Source organism: Microplitis demolitor, chromosome 4, assembly GCF_026212275.2.
Source record: "Microplitis demolitor isolate Queensland-Clemson2020A chromosome 4, iyMicDemo2.1a, whole genome shotgun sequence".
Lineage (NCBI taxonomy): Eukaryota > Metazoa > Arthropoda > Insecta > Hymenoptera > Braconidae > Microplitis > Microplitis demolitor.
This window is the reverse complement of record NC_068548.1, coordinates 104949-124646: the sequence shown is the minus strand read 5'-3', so window position 1 is coordinate 124646 and position 19698 is coordinate 104949. Positions and strand designations below refer to the sequence as shown.

The window sequence follows — 19698 nt, the reverse complement described above, 5'->3', positions numbered from 1 at the left end:
AAATTATCAATTCTCTGATAAATTTTTATTACTTGTAAATTTATAATAATAGTTAACGATTAGAGCGTCGTGCTAATAATGCGAAGGTCGTGGGTTCGATCCCCCCAGGAACCACATTTTTTTTTACGTTTAATAATTTCATATTTTAACTTGACAATAATTTAATACGATAAGTTTTTATGAAAATTCGAATATAAAGACAAATACAATAATATCCAAATATTTCTAAGCAATTTACCTGAAAAAATATACAATTAACATAAATTTTATTTATTTTCTTTGTTCAAAGTACAAATTATTTACATAGTTTTTTTTTTATATAATGTATACATATCTTTATATATATATATATTTATATAGTAAACATTTATTTATTAAACATTAGTCAATTTGTCTATCAATTCTATTGTATAATTTCGTTGTAAAAAAATTTCATCTCTTCAGTCTTAATAATTGTAATAAAAAAAAAATTAATATAAAAAATAAAAAAAACACAACTGATTATCAAAATTGTTCAACTAATTAAATTAATTGATTAATAATGGGTAATAAATCATAAAATTTTTGTAATAAAAAAAATTAATTTTGCTTAAAATAAAAAACATGATTATTATCGCGTACAATTTAATTGCCAAAGCGAGCACGAAAGCGTATTATCCTTATTTTAATAACTATTTACTATTATTATCATTACAACTATTTTTTCGTAGCTAAATTATATACATTAAATTTTAAAAAATCAATTACTCGAAAATGTAATAAATTTAAAAAAATTATGGCCAATCAAAGATCAAATCACTTGGCACGAAAATAAAAAATATACAATTAAATGGAAGATCTTTGAAATCTTTTTTTTTTTATACCCTAGTATGATAAGAAAATTTATTTTTTATTAAAAATTTATGAAAGACTATTTTTTTATTCATCGGAAACCAGGCGTATTGATCATGGCAGTGCTACGGCAATAGACATCATATTGTTTTCATGATTTTTTTGTATCGAGAATGTTGCAGTCTCAAAATTTGTATAAATAAAACTATTTTCTTATAGATATCAAGCAAACACTCAAGTACTTAATAAAAATTAAAATAGATTATAATAAAATTGTTTGATCGAAAAAGAAAAAAAATTTTTATCACCTTAGGGCTATTAATACTTATTCATCACTTATAAAATATACTACAATAAAACAATCTAAACACTAGTTTCTTTCTTAATTGGATTATCCAACAGCATTTCTTCATCAAGAGCAGTATCATCTGTATAATGGGCTGTACTGTAATTAGTATCCTCATAGTCAACTCCGATGCTTGCATTCATATCTAAATGCCTTGTCGCTCCCAACGTAACATCAATTGCTGCTAAATCTGTTAAAGAACTGAAATCTTTAGCAAAACCTGTTGGAATTCTTACATCTGTCAGCGAACCACTGAATAGTTCTTTAAAACTACCATCAGCATCAGAATGCCTTGAATTTTGTCTCTGTCTTGATCTTGATGAACTTCCACTTATAGAAGTTGCTTCATGTTTATCAAAATCCAATCTACGACATTCTAAATCTAAATCATATAAACTCGAGTGTCTTTCACAGGTTTTTAGATCTCGAAATCTTGGATCCACAGCATTAAAATTTTTATCATCATCTTGATGATCCTGTGAATTTATTTCTCCACAACTAGAGTAACGAAAATTATCGGATATTTTTTCAGGAGTCTCTGGAGTCTCACAAATTTCAGGTAAATTATGATCACTGCGCTCACTTGTAATTGCAGCTGTTAATTCAATTTCTGAACTATATTCTAAACTACACTGTTGTGAAACATTACGCAAATGTTTTTCTTCATCTGTTCGTGTTTCATCTGATTCAGGAGGACTTAATCCACCAGCTAATTCTATTCGTTCAATTCTACGAACTGAACTACGTTCAGGATTATCATTATTTACTTTTTTACTTCCTTGACGTACTATTTCCTGTCCAATTATATAACGTACACCTTCAGACATACTTCCACTGTCTGAAAGCATATTGACATTTTTAGCGTCAGCTACAGGATTCATTTCAACATGAATATTTGTGTTATTAACTTTAGCACTACTACCAAAAATAGTTTCTATTCTTTCGTGGCCATCTCCCGATACAGCGGGACGTGGAATTGAAATACAGCTTCCGCCATCACTTGTAGCACCACCGTCACCCTGTTTTCGTGGTCCTAAATTATTGTGCTTATGACGACGTTGTTTTTTAAAAAATTTTCTAGCTACACCACTTTGATGGGGATTGTAAAACATTTCAACGCTAACGGGCGCTGATTCTGTGTAAGTTTTAACAGAATTATTAGAACGATACTGTTGACGATGGAGAACCACAAGATTAACATTTGTTTTTTTATTTGGTGATTCACGTTCTGGTGTCTTTAACACATGAGCTATTGCCATAGGCGATACACTAGTATGCCTAGAACTCACAGAATTTGAATCTGATAAATGAGTTGGATGATTAATAATAGGTAAATTTTGAACCAATGATTGTGTTGGAAGAGCTGGACGTGCATCTGAGACACTACGGGTACGACAGCAATTATTTTTTTTTCGTCTAAGCCAACATCTCATTAGTGCCCATTGAGATCTTACATCATTACGTGAAAGTCCGTAAAATAAAAAAACAAAACAGCCGAGAGCTGAGGAAGACAGGGCGTAGCCAATGGAAAAAATCGTTTCGGCATATGGAAAATGAATAAATACTTGAGAAATAGTTGAAGCAGCAGCTGATACCCAAGTTAATATGTAGAGGATTAAAAGAATAATGTGACCTTTTAATTGAGTTATTTGTGAATATTCCAAATCATCAATTTCAGATGATACTGTGACACTCATACTTGCTTGATCACGATTTTCATGTGGTTCCAATAATTCTAAATCCATATTTTCCGTAGCCTGAGTTCCTTCACTCAACTGACCATTGTGATCAACATTACGAATCGTACATCGCACTAGCAAATAAAATATAAAGAGATAAAAGATCAAAATTACAGCTGGTACAAAGAGTGCAGAGAGTGCTGGTGCTTTAGTAAGAAAGCAATAAGAGTAACCAGCATATTCACGTAAATTTACAGCACCACTGATACCACAGACTATTAAGGCTATACCCCAACCTACTAGATAAAGACCTAAAAGAGGTTTCTGAATTGGTTGTTCGGGAATTTCATCATCAGATACAAGTTCTTGGGTATTTTTAGCCAGTCTCTTATACATATTACTTGCGCTAACGGCCATCCATAGTAATGAACACAATGACAGGTAATGTAAAATTAATCCAACGCTTTGACATATTTCAACATTTTCAGTTTGCTGAATTCCAAATGTATAGAGAAAACTCAAAAGCGTTATCGAGATCCAGGTGTTTATAACACTATGTTTAGCACGTTTAGGCATGGAAATAGATGCATAACAAATTATGTATGTCACTGATGTACTTGTAAGACAAACGATAAGTACAAATGTTCCCACATAAATTGCTGGATATGAATAACGGAAAAGTGCCCCAGTTTTATTTGTTGCCAAACGGTATGATAAATCTTCCAGTAATCCGTAGTAACCCAGCCGATTGCAATGAAAAACAACTAGATTGTTAATAAAATTTGCAAAATGACAACCTTCACGTGTCCAACGTGAACCATTTACTGATATTTCAGAGCTCCATATCACAGGAATTGGATGTGAATATGATGATTTTAACATAACGATTACTGGTTCTGTTAAATTAACATCTAGATCAATTATCCGGCTGCCAATAACCGCAGAGTTTACGACTCTGGTTGCGGGTGATGGAAAAAGACGACTATCACTGTACATGCTTACCATCAGTGACATATCTTGTTCAAAATGCTGCTGTTGGGCAAGAAGTGATGATGGCAATCGAATTGACGCTTCAATAACTTTATCCTTAATATTAAGAATAGCCGTTCGATTACTAGTAGCACAATGTAAGAAACGGGTGTCTAAATCTTCTGGAAGAGTACTAGAATACCAGGTACACGATAACCCAACAAAACTTTCTGCATTAACACGAAATTCTTCTAACGCAAGAGTTTTATCGTGAATCTGCAAAGCTGGTGTAGCTTTTGTCACTGATTCTACAATTGAAATTAGACGACTTGCAGCTTTATAATCAACTTCAGCGCGTTGAATCAAATCTTTTTGACATTTTAATAGTGATGTGATAGCAGCTATTATAAATAATGGAAGATCTTTGTCATGAGTAAGGAAGTTTAAGTAATTTTCTAGGGTTTTCGCAATAAAATCCAGATCAATAGGATCAGACAATTGGTAGGGATGAGTGTAATTTGCAAATCTCTTGAAGGTCTCCATGAGATCGTCGGCCAAAGAAAGATTCATGTTGGCGTATTGCTGAAGTGCACGAGTAATGGGAGACATAAAAGGACATGATTCAGTGTTTAAGTTTGTCCAATGGCCTGTTGAATTACATTGATACGTAGCACGAGATAATGATATCAAACTGGATAAACTTATTCCCTCACATGGAAGTTCAACTTTCCAGCCTACTATTGTCCTGGGCCAAGCATACACACCTTTATTTGTTCGTGTTATTGCAAGTGGACAGTAACGTGTATCATTTGAAATAACAATTATATTAATTGCTTTTGATTTGTTACCGTATATTGATATCAAAAAACAATTCCACTGGCCATTGTGTTCTTTTGTTACTGGAAAAATACTCAATGAACTGTCAATTATTCCACTGTCAGCCAAATAACGATTGTCAACTTTAATATTAGACAATGTATCAACTGGATCCGCGAGAGGAGTTAGAGTTAGTAAACTTGGTGTCCATTGCCAAAGTAATTTTGCTGTACGATCGTCTGTTATACTCGGAGCTGAACATTTAAGAGAAATTGAATCACCAGAAAATACAACCTGATTTTGTGAGGGAAATATCTCAAGAGTTGGCGATATCCAGTCACATTGAAAGTCATTCGAGTATTTGAGATCAGGTATTGGTTTACCGTGAAAATTACCAGGTGAATTACATGTTGGCACAGGACTGAAAATAATTATTTATTTATTATCATATTAAATTCATTTATTAAATAACTTACTTTAATTTAAATACTGATGTGTTTTTCCAATTACTCAGCCAATAAAGATAACAATCGCATTCCCATGGGTTATTTGATAAATCTCTGATAAATAATAAATAAATTATTGTTTTAATACAATTTTATAAATTATAAGTGCAACAATTTTTACTTACAATTGTCTTAATAATTTTAAACCATAAAATGTCCCTTCTGTTAATGTTTTAAGTGCATTATTATTGAGTTTTCTGGAATAAAAAGATTTTTTTTTACCTCCATTTCTACAATCGTATTATTATTTCTTGGATCGATGATAACAAAAATAAAAATAGTAATAATAATAATAAGCGATAAAAAAAAAATAAAAAAAATACTTACAAGCGTTCTATTGACGTTAAATCATGAAACAAAGTCGAGTCCAACGTGCTTAATTTGTTAAATGACAAGTCACTAAGCGTAAAAAAATAAAAATCAATAAAAAAATTAAATTGCAAAGAAAAAGTGAAGTAAATTTTTTTAAAAGTGCATGTAACTTACAGTTTTTTTAAACCAGTTAAGGGTCGAAAAGCCAACGGGTCAATTGAAGAAATTTCATTTTTACTTAAATCCAAACGTTCTAAATTTTCCAAACCATCAAATGAGCCCTCATTTAAATTATTTATTTTATTTGCTGATAAATCAAGACGTTTCAAATTTGTTAAATTTTTAAAAATTCCATTACTGATAAAATTTATATTATTTTTACTCAAATCGAGATGATACAATTCAATACTGACAACATCAATATTTATATCCTTTATGTTTTGTATATCAGATCCTTTGTTACATTTAACTTTAAGTCGTTCTGCTTGTGGTCCAACATGTTTACAATCACATGGAGCTGGACATGTATGTCCATTTATTAAATTTATTGAAGCTCCAATTGACAGACAAAGGATCAAAAAAATAATCCTCATTGTTGAGGTAAATTTTTGGGATTAAGAGTGAGGGCCTCTCTCTACAAATAAATTTCATTTCAAATTATTTAAAAACCAATTCAAATATTTTTTATACTTTTTTTTTCATAAATATTTGAATTTTGAAATTCATAATTTTAAAAATTATGATCTCATTTATTTAAATATATAAATGCAGTAAAAAAAAGTTGTTTATACATAACCTCGATATATTTAATATACATTGTGTAAAATAAATAAACTTACGGCCAATTAATAACAACTTTCTTATTCGATCACATTTCATTAAATTTTTTCTTCATAAACAATTAAGGAAAAAATTCTTTTAATATAAATAATCATATTAATTTATTGCAAATCCCCAGAATATTCATTTCAATTAAAAAATTACTGTAGTATATATTTACACATTTTTAAAATATAAATTTTTGTCAAGAAAACGACGCGGGAAAATATAAAAAATTAAAATAATTGTTTTTTTTTTTATACTATTTATCTTTTTTTTTTAATTGTAATTGTAAATGTTTATTCTAATGTGCTTTGTACCCACAATTGACAGATTAAAACAATCCGGCCAATATTCCCAGTAACAAAATATGCCGGTACTCATATATTTTATTTGTTAGCTTGTCATTATTTCAATGATAAAGAAGATTTTGTTTCGCTACACAGAAAAACAAGATGGCGGGCAAAAATGGATCTGTTTTATCTCCGAATAAAATTCATCCAATGAAAAAATAAATATCCCCTCTCTAAAAACAAATGCCAGGTGACTATTGGTCGTTTTCATTTATCAACAGAATCTAAGCTTTCAATTGGGAAATATTCAAAGGGAACGGGTGAATTGTAACGACAGCTGTTGTCCGTTTATTTAAATTTATCTTTAACGTCGTTAACGTCACAGGAGTAAGTGAGAGGGCGCTTTTACTAAAGTGAATTAACAAGAAAGAAAAAAAAACCAGACAGGCTGTTGTGATCCCTCGTTCCGGTCGGCTCGGCTGTCTTTTAGATTCTAGCCTCAACTCGGAAAAAAAAAGAAAAAAAGATACTTTTATAAAACACGTAAATATAAAACCGTTTAATTAAATAATCTATTAAAAATATAAATAAACAATCATGCGATAATATATTTTTAATGTTTTATTATACATTTAATTTAACTTAAATAACGTATTTAAAGTTATCGCAATTCGATAATCGATTTGTGTGGCGTCGTATAACCGTTGGAAAAAAAACTTTTTTTTTTTTTTTTTCCATAATTTTGTGAACACGAGTTTTTAATTCACCGACGTTTTTATTATTTTTTAGATTTAATTATTATAAATATAAATAATTATAAAAATGGCCACAATACGGATTTATGAAGATCAAGAAAATCGAATTACTGATACTAGACGTAATAAAGATAATAATTTAGTACTGAAGGATCATAATCAACAAGGACAACCGGGATTACAACAGCAAAAACGTGCGGTATTGGGCGTCCTTCATAACAACTGCCATAGGAATAAACCTGTAAGTATCCCGCCTTTTCTAGCCTAGAAATATCATTTTTATTTTATAAATAATGAACTAACATCATTTATTTACTTATCATAGTAAATAAAACTAAATAATATTTTATTTTAATCATTAATACTTAATATTAAACATAAAAATACATGCAAGCTCCAATTTGTCTAAACTAAATCCATAAATATAATTTCATATGAATTTTTATTAGTAATTAATACAATGAGAGGATTAAATAAAAATTCCATAAAATTTATTCTAATCCAGTAAAATAATTTTTGTTGTTAATTAGGAAATTACAAAAGATGATAAATTTAGCAAAACAAAAGCTTATATACCACCACAATTGGAATTTAAAGTTTTTGATGACAAGCGTGACGCGCCATTCAAAATATACGAGGAAAAAGTTGAAGAAAAACAACAACAACACCAACAGAAAACATTATTATTACATGATCATGAAACTCAAGTACAGGTTAAACGTATAACAGAAGTAACTTCATCATCATCATCAACAACAACAACAACATCAACAGTATCTATAAAAGATAATGAACGTCGTCCAGTATTGGAAGTTAATCCAGTCAGTATTGTACCAGCATATCGTCCAGTTTTACAGGAAATAATTGATCCTACTATAGAATTATGTAAACGTACAAACGATGATTATCATCCGGCAAGTCCGATGTCATTGGACAAATCAATAGCCTCATTGATGTCTATTGAGTCAGCTAAAAAAGAATTAAGAAATAAACGTGACAATGTTAAGGCATTAAAAAATAATTTTTATGATGTTGATGAATATCGAGCTGATATTTACAATTATTTGCGTATCGCTGAGGTAATTAATCAATTTATTAATTTATTTTTTTTTTTTTTTTTTTTTTTTTTATGTATAAATTTTATTGTTTATTTTTTGTTTAGACACATCATCGACCAAAACCAGGTTACATGAAAAAACAACCGGACATAACATACGCAATGCGGTCAATTCTCGTTGACTGGTTGGTTGAAGTTGCTGAAGAGTATCGTTTACAATCAGAAACTCTTTATTTAGCTGTATCATACATTGATAGATTTTTATCGTATATGTCGGTAGTACGTGCTAAATTACAATTAGTTGGTACTGCAGCGATGTTTATTGCTGCTAAATATGAAGAAATTTATCCACCAGATGTTGGTGAATTTGTTTATATTACTGATGATACGTATACTAAAAAACAAGTATTGAGAATGGAGCATTTAATTTTGAGGGTATTGTCTTTTGATTTAACAGTACCAACCCCATTAGCTTTTATACGTGATTTATGTATCAGTAATAATTTGTCTGATAAAATTTTATATCTTGCTATGGTAAGCATATTATTATTATTACTAAAAATTATAATATCAAGAGTTTATCTAAAAAATTAAAATTGTTACAGTACTTATGTGAGCTATCAATGTTGGAAGCAGATCCGTATTTACAATTTTTACCAAGTCATTTAGCATCATCGGCAGTTGCTGTCGCTCGTCATACATTACAAGAAGAAGCATGGCCACATGAATTAGAATTATCAACAGGTTATAGTTTGAGTGATTTAAAAAAATGTATCAAATACTTAACAGAGACATTTAATAATGCCGGTAATATTCAACAACAAGCGATACAAGAAAAGTATAAAACCAGTAAATATGCTCATGTTGCATTATTATTACCACGTAGTACTGAGGTATTAGCTTACGATGATGATGATTCTGAAAGTGCTTGATTATTAATTATTAGTAGCTGAGTTATTTTTTTAATAATTAATTGGTTAATTAATTAAACGGTTAAATTGATGTACTAACGAACCTCAATGTCTTTGGAGGGAATTAATATTATTATCTTTTTTTTTGTTTTTTAATTTATCCAAGACTGGTCAGCTACTGTGTCAATTATCGGTATTTTTATTTCATTTTTTTTTTTTTTTTGTTTTAATGAAAAAAAAAAAAAAAAGAAAATATATATAGTAAAAATTGTTTGTTAGTATTTTTAATAGTAATTGATGCATTTAATAAATGATGAGGTGAAAAAAAAAATTTCGAGTTGATAATAAATTTTTAGTTAAGTAATTTCTCATTGATATTTAAATTACTATAAATATATACGTATTAATTTTAATTGTAAAAATGATTATTTTACTAATTCGTAAATCAAAATCATAAATAAGATTATTTTTATTCTTTTATATATTGATACGTATATTTGAGTGCTAAAAAAAAAAAAAAAATAACATTTTTTGGTAACAGTTACAAAACAAAAAAATTAAAACGCCTGTAGTTTAGCCGTAATTTTAATTTTAAAACAAGTACAAAGACGGTAATTTTATTTAGAAACATTTTTATGACTTTAGATTTTTTGGCAACTTATTAAATATATTTTGTAACTGTAATTAAAAGTATATGTCACTTTTTTAAAATCACTTTGTTGTATATTTTTTGATAATAACAATTATAAATAATTTAACAATTTTTGGAAACTTGAAATTCAAATTTAAAAGGGAACAAATCTATTTTCTATAAAGAGAATGTGAAAAAATACTTAAAATTAATGTTTAATTAACAGTAATAGTCATAGTATTATTTATAAAAATAAAATTATAATTATAATTTTCAATAATTACGTGCGATATTTTTTTTTGTTGAGTCAGGCATTTTTTTTTTTATTTTTATTTTATTTTATTTTTTTTTTTTATTTTTTTTTTTTTGCCGATTATTGAGTAATTAATAAATTCAATAAATTCAAAAACTTGAGCATTAAAACTATCGACGAGTTAGCAGTAATATTTATTAAAATATTTTTTTTCTATTTATTTAATTTCTAAAAATTTTTCTTGTAATTTTTTTTTTTTTTTTTTAAATAAATTTGCATGATTCTATCAATTGTAATTTTCGACTTTTAAAACTCGTCTATTTTTTATAAATATACAGCTTTTTTTAAATTAAAAAAACCAAATTCTCATGATTTTAGCGTTGTTATGTTATGAAATAGTCATTAGAAGAAAAGTCAAGTGTAATGAAAAAATTTAAAAAAGAAAAAAAAAATAATTGAACGAACAAAAATAAATTTTTATTAATAAATATTTTTCGAATTTATATAAAAGAAAATTACCACTGACAACAGATTATTTTTTATTAATATTAATTATTATATTAAATTATAAATGATTTTCTTAATTAATATATTAATTAGTGATTATAGTAACAAATATAAATAGTATAGAATAATAATATTTAAACAAATAGATAATATTTTTTGCCTTTTGATTTGTAACTTTTTTTCGGATAATAATAAGCACGTATATAAAATGAATTGTTTTTACCCCTTTCTTTTAATTTATTACACATTAACCGTTAAAAGTTTTTCTCAAGACTTTTCAGAATTTTTTCTACTAAAGATTCAATAATTTCTTGTTCTGCGGAATGGATTTTTGTTGCGTACCATCTGCAACAAGTAATAAACAATACAAAAATCATATCTCACCAGAAAGTTATTTAATTCCTTAACTTACCGGCTCCACTGTATACTCATCTGTAGCATATAAATTACTAGTTTGTAAAACATTTCTTATTATATCAATAATTGGCACAACTATCCCAGTCACGATTCCTCCAATTCGTCTTGAATCTTTTTAAATAATAAATCACATTTAAAATAAAAAAAACTCGATTTAATTTTAACAACATATATATCTATACCTGATATTTGATCGGTACTTCGTTTGCTTCTTTTATCTTGACACTTTTCCATCACAACACTTTTGCTACATTGATTTTTATAATTGATTGATTTTGATACCAATTCAGTTGGTAATGAATTTCCAATGTACATATGTGACATTACTATTAATAATATAAAAATACATAATTTTAATTTTATCATTACGATTTTTTATAATTAACTTTTATTGTCAATTCACAATTGTAATGATATTTTTATTTTAAATCCCGTTCCTTTTAATAATGTTCTATATCCGGTATACGTGACACAATTAATGTTTAATAACAATTACTAAATATTTTAAATAAACAACTTGAAATTATTCAATAAAATAAAATCACCTTAACCCACTTTTAAATTTATTTTTTACTCAAATTTATTATTGTGATTAATTAAAAATATGTTTTAAAAATGCTGACTCAGTAATTAATATTTTTTAAAATAATAACAACTTTTACGTAATTTAAACTTTAAGTATTTGCGCGGGAAATATTTAAAAAAAAAAAAAAAAAATGAATTAGACAGTGGCGTACTCTAGTTGGAATGAGTGACAGTGACTGGAGCAAGTGGATGTGGCTGACACGTAAGCTGCTGTGACTGTTTAAGTATTTGTTAATTAAAATGTTTGTTATTAAAATAATTCAATAAAATAAATTTAAAAATTATTGAATAAATTAAAATATAATAGGTAAGTAATAGAATAATTAAATTAGTGGTTTAATAATTGGATGTCTAACCCCAATTGTCAGTTTTATAAAATAAAAATATTTTTTTGGTTTTACAGAAAGTGGTGGTTTTAAAAAATAATAAATTTTAAAAAATGAGTAGCGTTGTGGAACAATCATGTTATACGTTGATAAATATTCCAACGGAATCAGAGCCGATAAACGAGCTCTCGATGAAGATGGATCTGGAAAAAGGTGACCTACCGGTTAAAATAGAGGCACTAAAAAAGACCATTTACATGATTCTCAATGGAGAACGTGTTCCTGGATTATTAATGACGATAATAAGGTTTGTTTTGCCATTACAAGATCACACAATTAAAAAAATGCTTCTTATTTTTTGGGAAATTGTACCAAAGACATCACCAGATGGAAAGTTGCTTCAAGAAATGATTTTGGTATGCGATGCATACAGAAAAGATTTACAGCATCCAAATGAATTTGTTCGTGGATCAACATTGAGATTTTTATGTAAATTGAAAGAACCAGAATTATTGGAGCCACTTATGCCAGCAATAATCGCTTGTTTGGAGCATCGTCACTCTTACGTTCGTCGTAATGCTGTATTAGCTATTTTTACAATTTATCGTAATTTTGAATTTTTAATTCCTGACGCACCAGAACTTATTGCCAAATATTTGGAAGGTGAACAAGATATGTCATGCCGTAGAAATGCATTTTTAATGCTACTTCATGCCGATCAAAGCCGTGCATTGGCATATCTAGCAGCTTGTCTTGATTTGGTACCAACATTTGGTGATATACTGCAATTGGTTATTGTTGAATTAATTTACAAAGTTTGTTTAGCAAATCCATCAGAGAGAGCAAGATTTATACGTTGTATTTACAGTTTATTAAATTCACCAAGTGCAGCAGTACGTTATGAAGCTGCTGGTACTTTGGTTACACTGTCAAGTGCTCCAACTGCAATAAAAGCTGCAGCTTCATGTTACATTGAGCTTGTTGTTAAAGAAAGTGACAATAATGTTAAATTAATAGTATTGGATCGTCTTATTGCCATGAAAGAAAGTCCATCTCATGAACGAGTACTTCAAGAGCTTGTGATGGACATATTACGAGTTTTAGGTTCACCAGCACTTGAAGTACGAACTAAAACTCTTGCTTTGGCTATTGATTTAGTGACAACACGTACTATTGAAGAAATGGTACAATTATTAAAGAAAGAAGTTATAAGAACTGCTGGTGGTGAACATGAAGATGCTGGAAAATATCGTCAATTACTTGTTAAAACTCTTCATACATGTTCTATTAAATTTCCCGATGTTGCTGGTACAGTTATTCCTGTTCTTGTTGACTTTTTAGCTGAAAATAATGAAGCTGCTGCAACAGATGTTCTTGATTTTATACGTGAAGCTATACAAAGATTTGATAATTTACGGCCATTAATTATTGAAAAATTACTTCAAGTATTTTCAGATATTCGTGCGGTTCGTGTTCATCGGGGAGCTATGTGGATACTTGGTGAATATGCAACTTCAAAGGAAGACATTGAAAGTCTTATGAGTCGTATAAGAGTTGCTTTGGGTGAATTGCCGCTTGTTGAAGCTGAAAATAAACGTCAAACTGGTGAAAAACCTAGTGATGATAATAATACTCAAGGTCAATCACAACCAAGTCAATTGGTAACTTCAGATGGTACTTATGCAACACAAAGTGCATTTAGTTCAACTTCATTTGGTAAAAAAGAAGAAAAACGTCCGCCATTGGTTCAATATATGATGGAAGGTGATTTTTTTATTGGAGCATCATTGGCATCAACTCTTGCTAAATTGGCATTACGTTATAAAGAACTTGAAAATAATTTACAAAAAACAAATCGTATGCAAGCTGAAGCAATGCTTATAATGTCAAGTTTACTTCAATTAGGACGCTCTGGTTTACCATCAAAACCAATAACTCACGATGACGCTGAAAGAATTTCTGTTTGTCTTAGAGCACTTGCTTGTCCTACCTCACTTACACAATCAGTTTTTACAGAGGGTTGTCGTGAAGCACTTGGACGTATGCTGACTGCTAAAGCTGAAGAAGACTCACAGACTCAAAAAGCTAAAGAAAAACCCAGTAATATTGTCCAAGTTGATGATGCAATACAATTTTTACAATTAAATCGTAACAGTGATTTGACTGGTGGACATGGTGATGTATTTGAACAAAGTCTCAGTGCAGCTGTTGCTGGACGACCTGGAACAACTGGAGATACACCAACTCCTACCAGTGCATTGAGTAAAGTAACCCAACTTACTGGTTTCTCAGATCCTGTTTATGCAGAAGCACTTGTTCATGTTAATCAATATGATATTGTACTTGATGTTTTGATTGTTAATCAAACAGAAGATACTTTACAAAATTGTACATTGGAATTAGCGACAATGGGTGATTTGAAATTAGTAGAAAGACCACAGCCAATTGTATTAGCGCCTCGTGACTTTGCAAGTATAAAGGCTAATGTTAAAGTTGCATCAACTGAAAATGGCATAATATTTGGTAACATTGTTTATGATGTGTCGGGTGCTGGCTCTGATCGAAGTGTTGTTGTTCTTAATGATATTCATATTGATATAATGGATTATATTGTACCAGCTACATGTACAGATACTGAATTCCGTCAGATGTGGGCTGAATTTGAATGGGAAAATAAAGTTTCAGTTAATACCACGCTTGCTGATCTTCGTGAATATCTTGCGCATCTACTAAAGTCTACAAATATGCGTTGTCTTACTCCAGAAAAGGTAATAAAAAAAAACATTTTTTTTATAAATTTAATAAAATTATTTTTATTATAATAAATAATTTATTTTTTTATTTTTTCTAGGCATTATCAGGACAGTGTGGATTTATGGCTGCAAATATGTACGCAAAATCAATATTTGGAGAAGATGCACTGGCTAATTTATCACTTGAAAAACCCTTATATAAACCAGATGCACCTGTTGTTGGACATATTCGTATTCGTGCTAAAAGCCAAGGAATGGCGCTATCACTTGGTGATAAAATTAATTTTGCACAAAAAGTTATACAAACTAAAGTCATTCAAGCTGCTTAAAACATATATATTTTAATATCTTTGGCTTTTACTACTTTAATTTTTTAACTGAATAATAGAAATTAATTAGACTATTATTATTATTATTAATCAACATAATTAATAATAAAAAAAAAAAAAAAAAAAAAAAAAAAAAAAAAAAAAAAGCAAATTACGTTGAGTATTAAATATATTTTTTTTTTTCAATTGATTACATATGAATGTCTGAGAATGAATGAATTTTTTAAAAAATATACAACGTATGTAATTAATATGAAAATTTAATATTATCTTACAAATAAAAATTATAATTAAATCCAGTTGTTTCTTCTGGGAATATTTATTCGCGGTGATCTATCATTAGACTCATTATCATTTTGTCTTGAACGATTAAGCTCTGGTGTATTTGGTATAATTGTGACATCAGGAATTTTCCGCGGACTCACGGGTCTTGGTCGCGGTCTAACAATGTCTGTTGTCAAATGTGAACCTGGGGTATTATTAATATTTTTATTGGGTGAAGTAGTTGATATAATTTTACCAGGTGATTTTTCTAATTTATTATTATTTAAATTTGATGGACTTGAGGGCGCAGGTTTGCGTTTTATAATTTTTGGTGGTGATGAACGTTTACTAGTAAACTGACCATTATTTTTTTTACTTTTTTCATTTTCATATCCAACAGTCGTTGGTAAAACATTTGTCTCTCTCTCAACTTTTATCTCTGTAGGTTCTGGAGAACAAGAACGAGAAGTAGTTGGTGTATTGGTACCTTTTATTACGTGTAAAATATTAGCTGTCGGTTCTTCTGGAAGTTTTACAGGAGTAAGTTCTGGTAGTAGAGGTTTTTCACACATTTTACGCGCTTCATCCATTGCTTTTTTTAAACTCTTTTGACTTTGTAATGATACTTTGTTATTAGATCGTCCAATTTGTGAACTTTTAACAGCAGATGATACTACTTGACCCCATTTACGATTTGCAGATTTAAGTACTGCAAGTTTAGCAACACGTTTCCATCTTTCAATATTATCTTCACCTTCAGGTGGCTGTTCTAATTCACCACTAGAACAATCATCTAGATCCATTGGTCCAGAAACTGAAAAATCTTTCATCAATCTTCTTTCCCAAACTCTCATTTTTTTACCTAAAACAGCTAAATTTTTTAATTTATTAAAAATTATTATTATTATTATTATTATTATTTATTTTTTTTTTTTTTCAAAGTTTTAAATTAATTACTTTGTTCTTTTGCATTAGTTCCAGTAATATCCATTCCATTTCTATGAAGTACTTCTAAAAGTTCACAACGCCAACTCGAAATATCAGATTTAACTTCATGAATATCATCTTCAGTTACTGGAGACATTTCATGTTCATTATGAGCATTTACGACATAACGCCAAATTAATGCCCTCATAACTGCACTGTATCTAAAACAACAACAACAAAAATAATAATAATAATAATAATTATTATTATTATTATTAATGTAATAATAATAATTAATACTTGTGTTCATGAGCTTTACGTCTTCCGCTACTACGATATTCATTTGATTTTTTTTGAAGCCCAATAAGTCTTAAAAAGAATTTAGGAGCTGGAAAAATATTAAATGGCGGAGGTAATGTCCCCGTATCATCAAAATAACTCATCCATAATTTAGTTCTCGCAAATTTCCATTCAACGTCCGAGTGTTGCTAATTATTATTTAAATTAATTAAAATTAATTGTTGTTATTATTTATCTTAGATATATTAATTACCTCAATAATGGCATAACTGTTGCTCATCATAGCAATAAGTAGATTAAGCAAAACAATAACATTGATAACCGAGTATGAGCCAAACATGAGTAATCCCCAGAATCGCGTATACGATTTAATTCCAGTTAAATCAAAGCTATCGATTCCCACTCCTCCAAAACTTGCCCAGAAAAGACTTTGACAAGATTCAAATAAACTACTAAATCTTCTCCATCGTAAACAGGAATCGCTTGTTGGATCCCAAGATGAATTATCCATTTCTGAATAACATTTTACTTTTTCTAATTCTGCAAAATACCACAGTAGCTGATTTAATCCACAGGCAAATGCAAACAATACTAAAGTATAAATGAAAAAAAATTTAACGATATCGATGACCATTCTTCCCAATGAAATCTAAATTTTAAAATAATATTTATTAAATTTATATAATCCAAGTTATCTTATTTTTATAATTTTTTGATAATTACTTGCAGAGGCCCAAGATTTTGATTAATACTAAACAAATGAACAATTTTCAATGCACTAAAGACATTTGCTGCTGAAAAAAGTCCTTCTGCAATTAATTGAGGGTCAAAATCACTCCATCTTTCACGTGGAACATATGCCGCTGAAGAATCCTCATTTATTTCAGCTCTCTGCTGTACATAAGCAGCTATACGTAAAATACCAGTCGCAACATAAAGCGAATTACGGGTAAAATCAATAAAGTTCCACATATCTCGGAGATAAGCTTTCAAACCGTCGCAAAATACTTGACGTGTTTCCTCCCAAATAAATCCAAAAACATAAATTACGACAATACATTCAAGAAATGTCGGTACAGATCCACGCTGTTTTTGTAAATCTTCTTCTAATTGTCGTTTCATTGTTTCTGTACCAAATATCATTATTGCTTGGGATTCTGCTCGCAGCGATACCAGCATTAGAATCACTATCACAATAAAAATAAAAAAACAAATTTATATCTATAAAAATATAGTATAATAATACTTACAAAGAAAAAATAAATATGAAGATGCGTGAATTAAAAATTTCATAAAAGGTCGACGTAAAAGTTGTCCATTCTTTGAATTTGGGGCAAAGTAATAAATCATTGAATAAAGAGGAAAAAGTATTGCTGTTTTTATTATTATCCCAAATCTTTTTAGTGTTGTCATTCTTCTGAATCCCGGTACACCTTCATACCTTATTAATAAATATCATAACTATTATTATTATTATTTTTAAATTTATTATGGAAAATATTTATTACCAAATTGATGCTAAAAGCTGCTGAACATGCGAATGGGAAACAAATTTTTTTTGTTTATACTGAATAGCAACTTCAAGACGAGCTAATGGTTTTACTGAATGATGATTAACGTCTGCCTCAGGATCATGATTTAAAATAGTATTTAATTCAGAGGTAGTTCTTGATTGTTGTAATAAATCAACAGCAAATCTATTAATAAATAAATAAATTAATTAATTAATTAATAATAAAATTAAGATATTAACTTTTCAACTTGTCTTCGTAGTTTTATGTATTCAAAACTACTCTCGGGTTCAGATATCGCCAGCTGTCTCAATTCCCAACTGAGTTGAAACGCGGTCATTATTGGATCAGGTGAACTCAGAGCAATAAGACTTGGACTTGCTAGTGCTTTATATTCAGATATTCTTGATGATGATAATTGTAAAGGATCACCGGTTGATGAACGAAGACAATCATCACAACCACAACGAATATCGTGAGGCATCGGCAAAGTTGCACCGCGATCAAGTAAAAGTTTAAGTATCTCGTAATTATTTCTTAGTGCCGCAACTACCAGAGGTGTCATTTCAGGTGGATACCGAGCTGTTGCTGGATCAATCATTTGCCAACTGTGTGTTATTTCTTTAGGTGCTAAAATAATAAATTTAGTAAGGAAAATAAATAAATTTTAAAAAAATGAATTTTAAACACTGCTTACGATTATTGCTATTGAGTTCTTGAGTTCTGACAAGTTCTTCATGCTCCAATAGTAATTCGACGGCTTCAACAAATTCCTGATCGATAGCATACAGCAATGAATCACGTGTTTCAACTCCCATTACCACCAAAAGCTCCAACATTTCAAGATTCTCAGATTCAATTGCCAAAGTCAATGCACCCCGGCCAAGACTATCAACGCAATTTATGTCCATCAATTTTTTCTATCAAATAATTTAATTTTAATAAATGAGAAAAAAAAAAACTAATTAATATAATTATTAAAAAAATAATTACATTTTGAATTTTATGGGTGAGCTGTAGCATCCGACGTACATTAGCAAGATCTCCTCTTTCTACCGCAAGTAAATATTTTTTCTCATCAATATTCAACGATCTAGGTAAATGTAAACTATACTCTAGATCATTATCCAGAGAAGGTGCCTCAATTTCCGATACCTTTTTTTTATTCATTATTTAAATATATATTTTTATAAATTAACACTTTAACAATAAATAAAATAGTAGACACTGACAGTAATGCACATTGAAAGAGTAGAGCATATGTAATACCTGGGTCAGGTCACAGTTGAATATGATCCAACAAAACAAATGTATACTACATTTATACACTAACATTATTTATAGGATCATAGTAATTTAATTATTGAGATTAACCCAGACCCTGTTTATTTTAAAAACATATAAGCTTTTTTCTTTTTTTTTTCTGTCAAGTATTTCTACCATCCACATATATAATATATATTGACAATAAATTAACTTAGACAATATCTTGTTAGTATTTTTTAAATAATAAATTTTTAAAGCAAAACTCTGTATGTCAAACTATTTAACTGATGAATAAAAAAAAAAAAAAAAAAAAAAAAAAAAAAAAAAAAAACGAT

The 19698-nt window shown here is 29.0% G+C and overlaps 5 protein-coding genes across 5 annotated transcripts; 2 read left to right on the top strand and 3 right to left on the bottom strand.

Annotated features, from left to right (window-relative positions):
* Positions 1–397: 397 nt before the first annotated feature.
* Positions 398–6621, bottom strand: LOC103572555 (adhesion G protein-coupled receptor A3). Its single transcript, XM_008551199.2, has 6 exons — positions 6299–6621; positions 5634–6093; positions 5475–5546; positions 5273–5344; positions 5118–5201; positions 398–5062 (listed from the first exon to the last, which is right to left on the bottom strand). The coding sequence occupies exons 2-6, from the start codon at positions 6050–6052 to the stop codon at positions 1195–1197; spliced, it is 4515 nt and encodes a 1504-aa protein (XP_008549421.1). The 5' UTR covers positions 6053–6093; positions 6299–6621; the 3' UTR covers positions 398–1194.
* Positions 6622–7007: 386 nt separating this feature from the next.
* Positions 7008–9358, top strand: LOC103572556 (cyclin-A1). The gene is made up of 5 exons (XM_008551200.2): positions 7008–7114; positions 7361–7567; positions 7857–8405; positions 8489–8917; positions 8989–9358. The coding sequence occupies exons 2-5, from the start codon at positions 7394–7396 to the stop codon at positions 9313–9315; spliced, it is 1479 nt and encodes a 492-aa protein (XP_008549422.1). The 5' UTR covers positions 7008–7114; positions 7361–7393; the 3' UTR covers positions 9316–9358.
* Positions 9359–10433: 1075 nt separating this feature from the next.
* LOC103572557 (uncharacterized) lies at positions 10434–11525 on the bottom strand. The gene is made up of 3 exons (XM_008551201.3): positions 11285–11525; positions 11098–11213; positions 10434–11030 (listed from the first exon to the last, which is right to left on the bottom strand). Exons 1-3 carry the CDS (start codon positions 11466–11468, stop codon positions 10986–10988), a joined length of 345 nt encoding a protein of 114 aa, XP_008549423.1. The 5' UTR covers positions 11469–11525; the 3' UTR covers positions 10434–10985.
* A 344-nt stretch (positions 11526–11869) lies between these two features.
* Positions 11870–15206, top strand: LOC103572558 (coatomer subunit beta). Its single transcript, XM_008551202.2, has 3 exons — positions 11870–11994; positions 12091–14781; positions 14865–15206. Exons 2-3 carry the CDS (start codon positions 12127–12129, stop codon positions 15093–15095), a joined length of 2886 nt encoding a protein of 961 aa, XP_008549424.1. The 5' UTR covers positions 11870–11994; positions 12091–12126; the 3' UTR covers positions 15096–15206.
* LOC103572582 (transient-receptor-potential-like protein) lies at positions 15203–19267 on the bottom strand. The gene is made up of 10 exons (XM_008551226.2): positions 19091–19267; positions 18795–19017; positions 18340–18727; positions 18095–18283; positions 17837–18027; positions 17310–17773; positions 16840–17235; positions 16587–16774; positions 16317–16507; positions 15203–16230 (listed from the first exon to the last, which is right to left on the bottom strand). The coding sequence occupies exons 1-10, from the start codon at positions 19265–19267 to the stop codon at positions 15386–15388; spliced, it is 3252 nt and encodes a 1083-aa protein (XP_008549448.1). The 3' UTR covers positions 15203–15385.
* Positions 19268–19698: the final 431 nt, after the last annotated feature.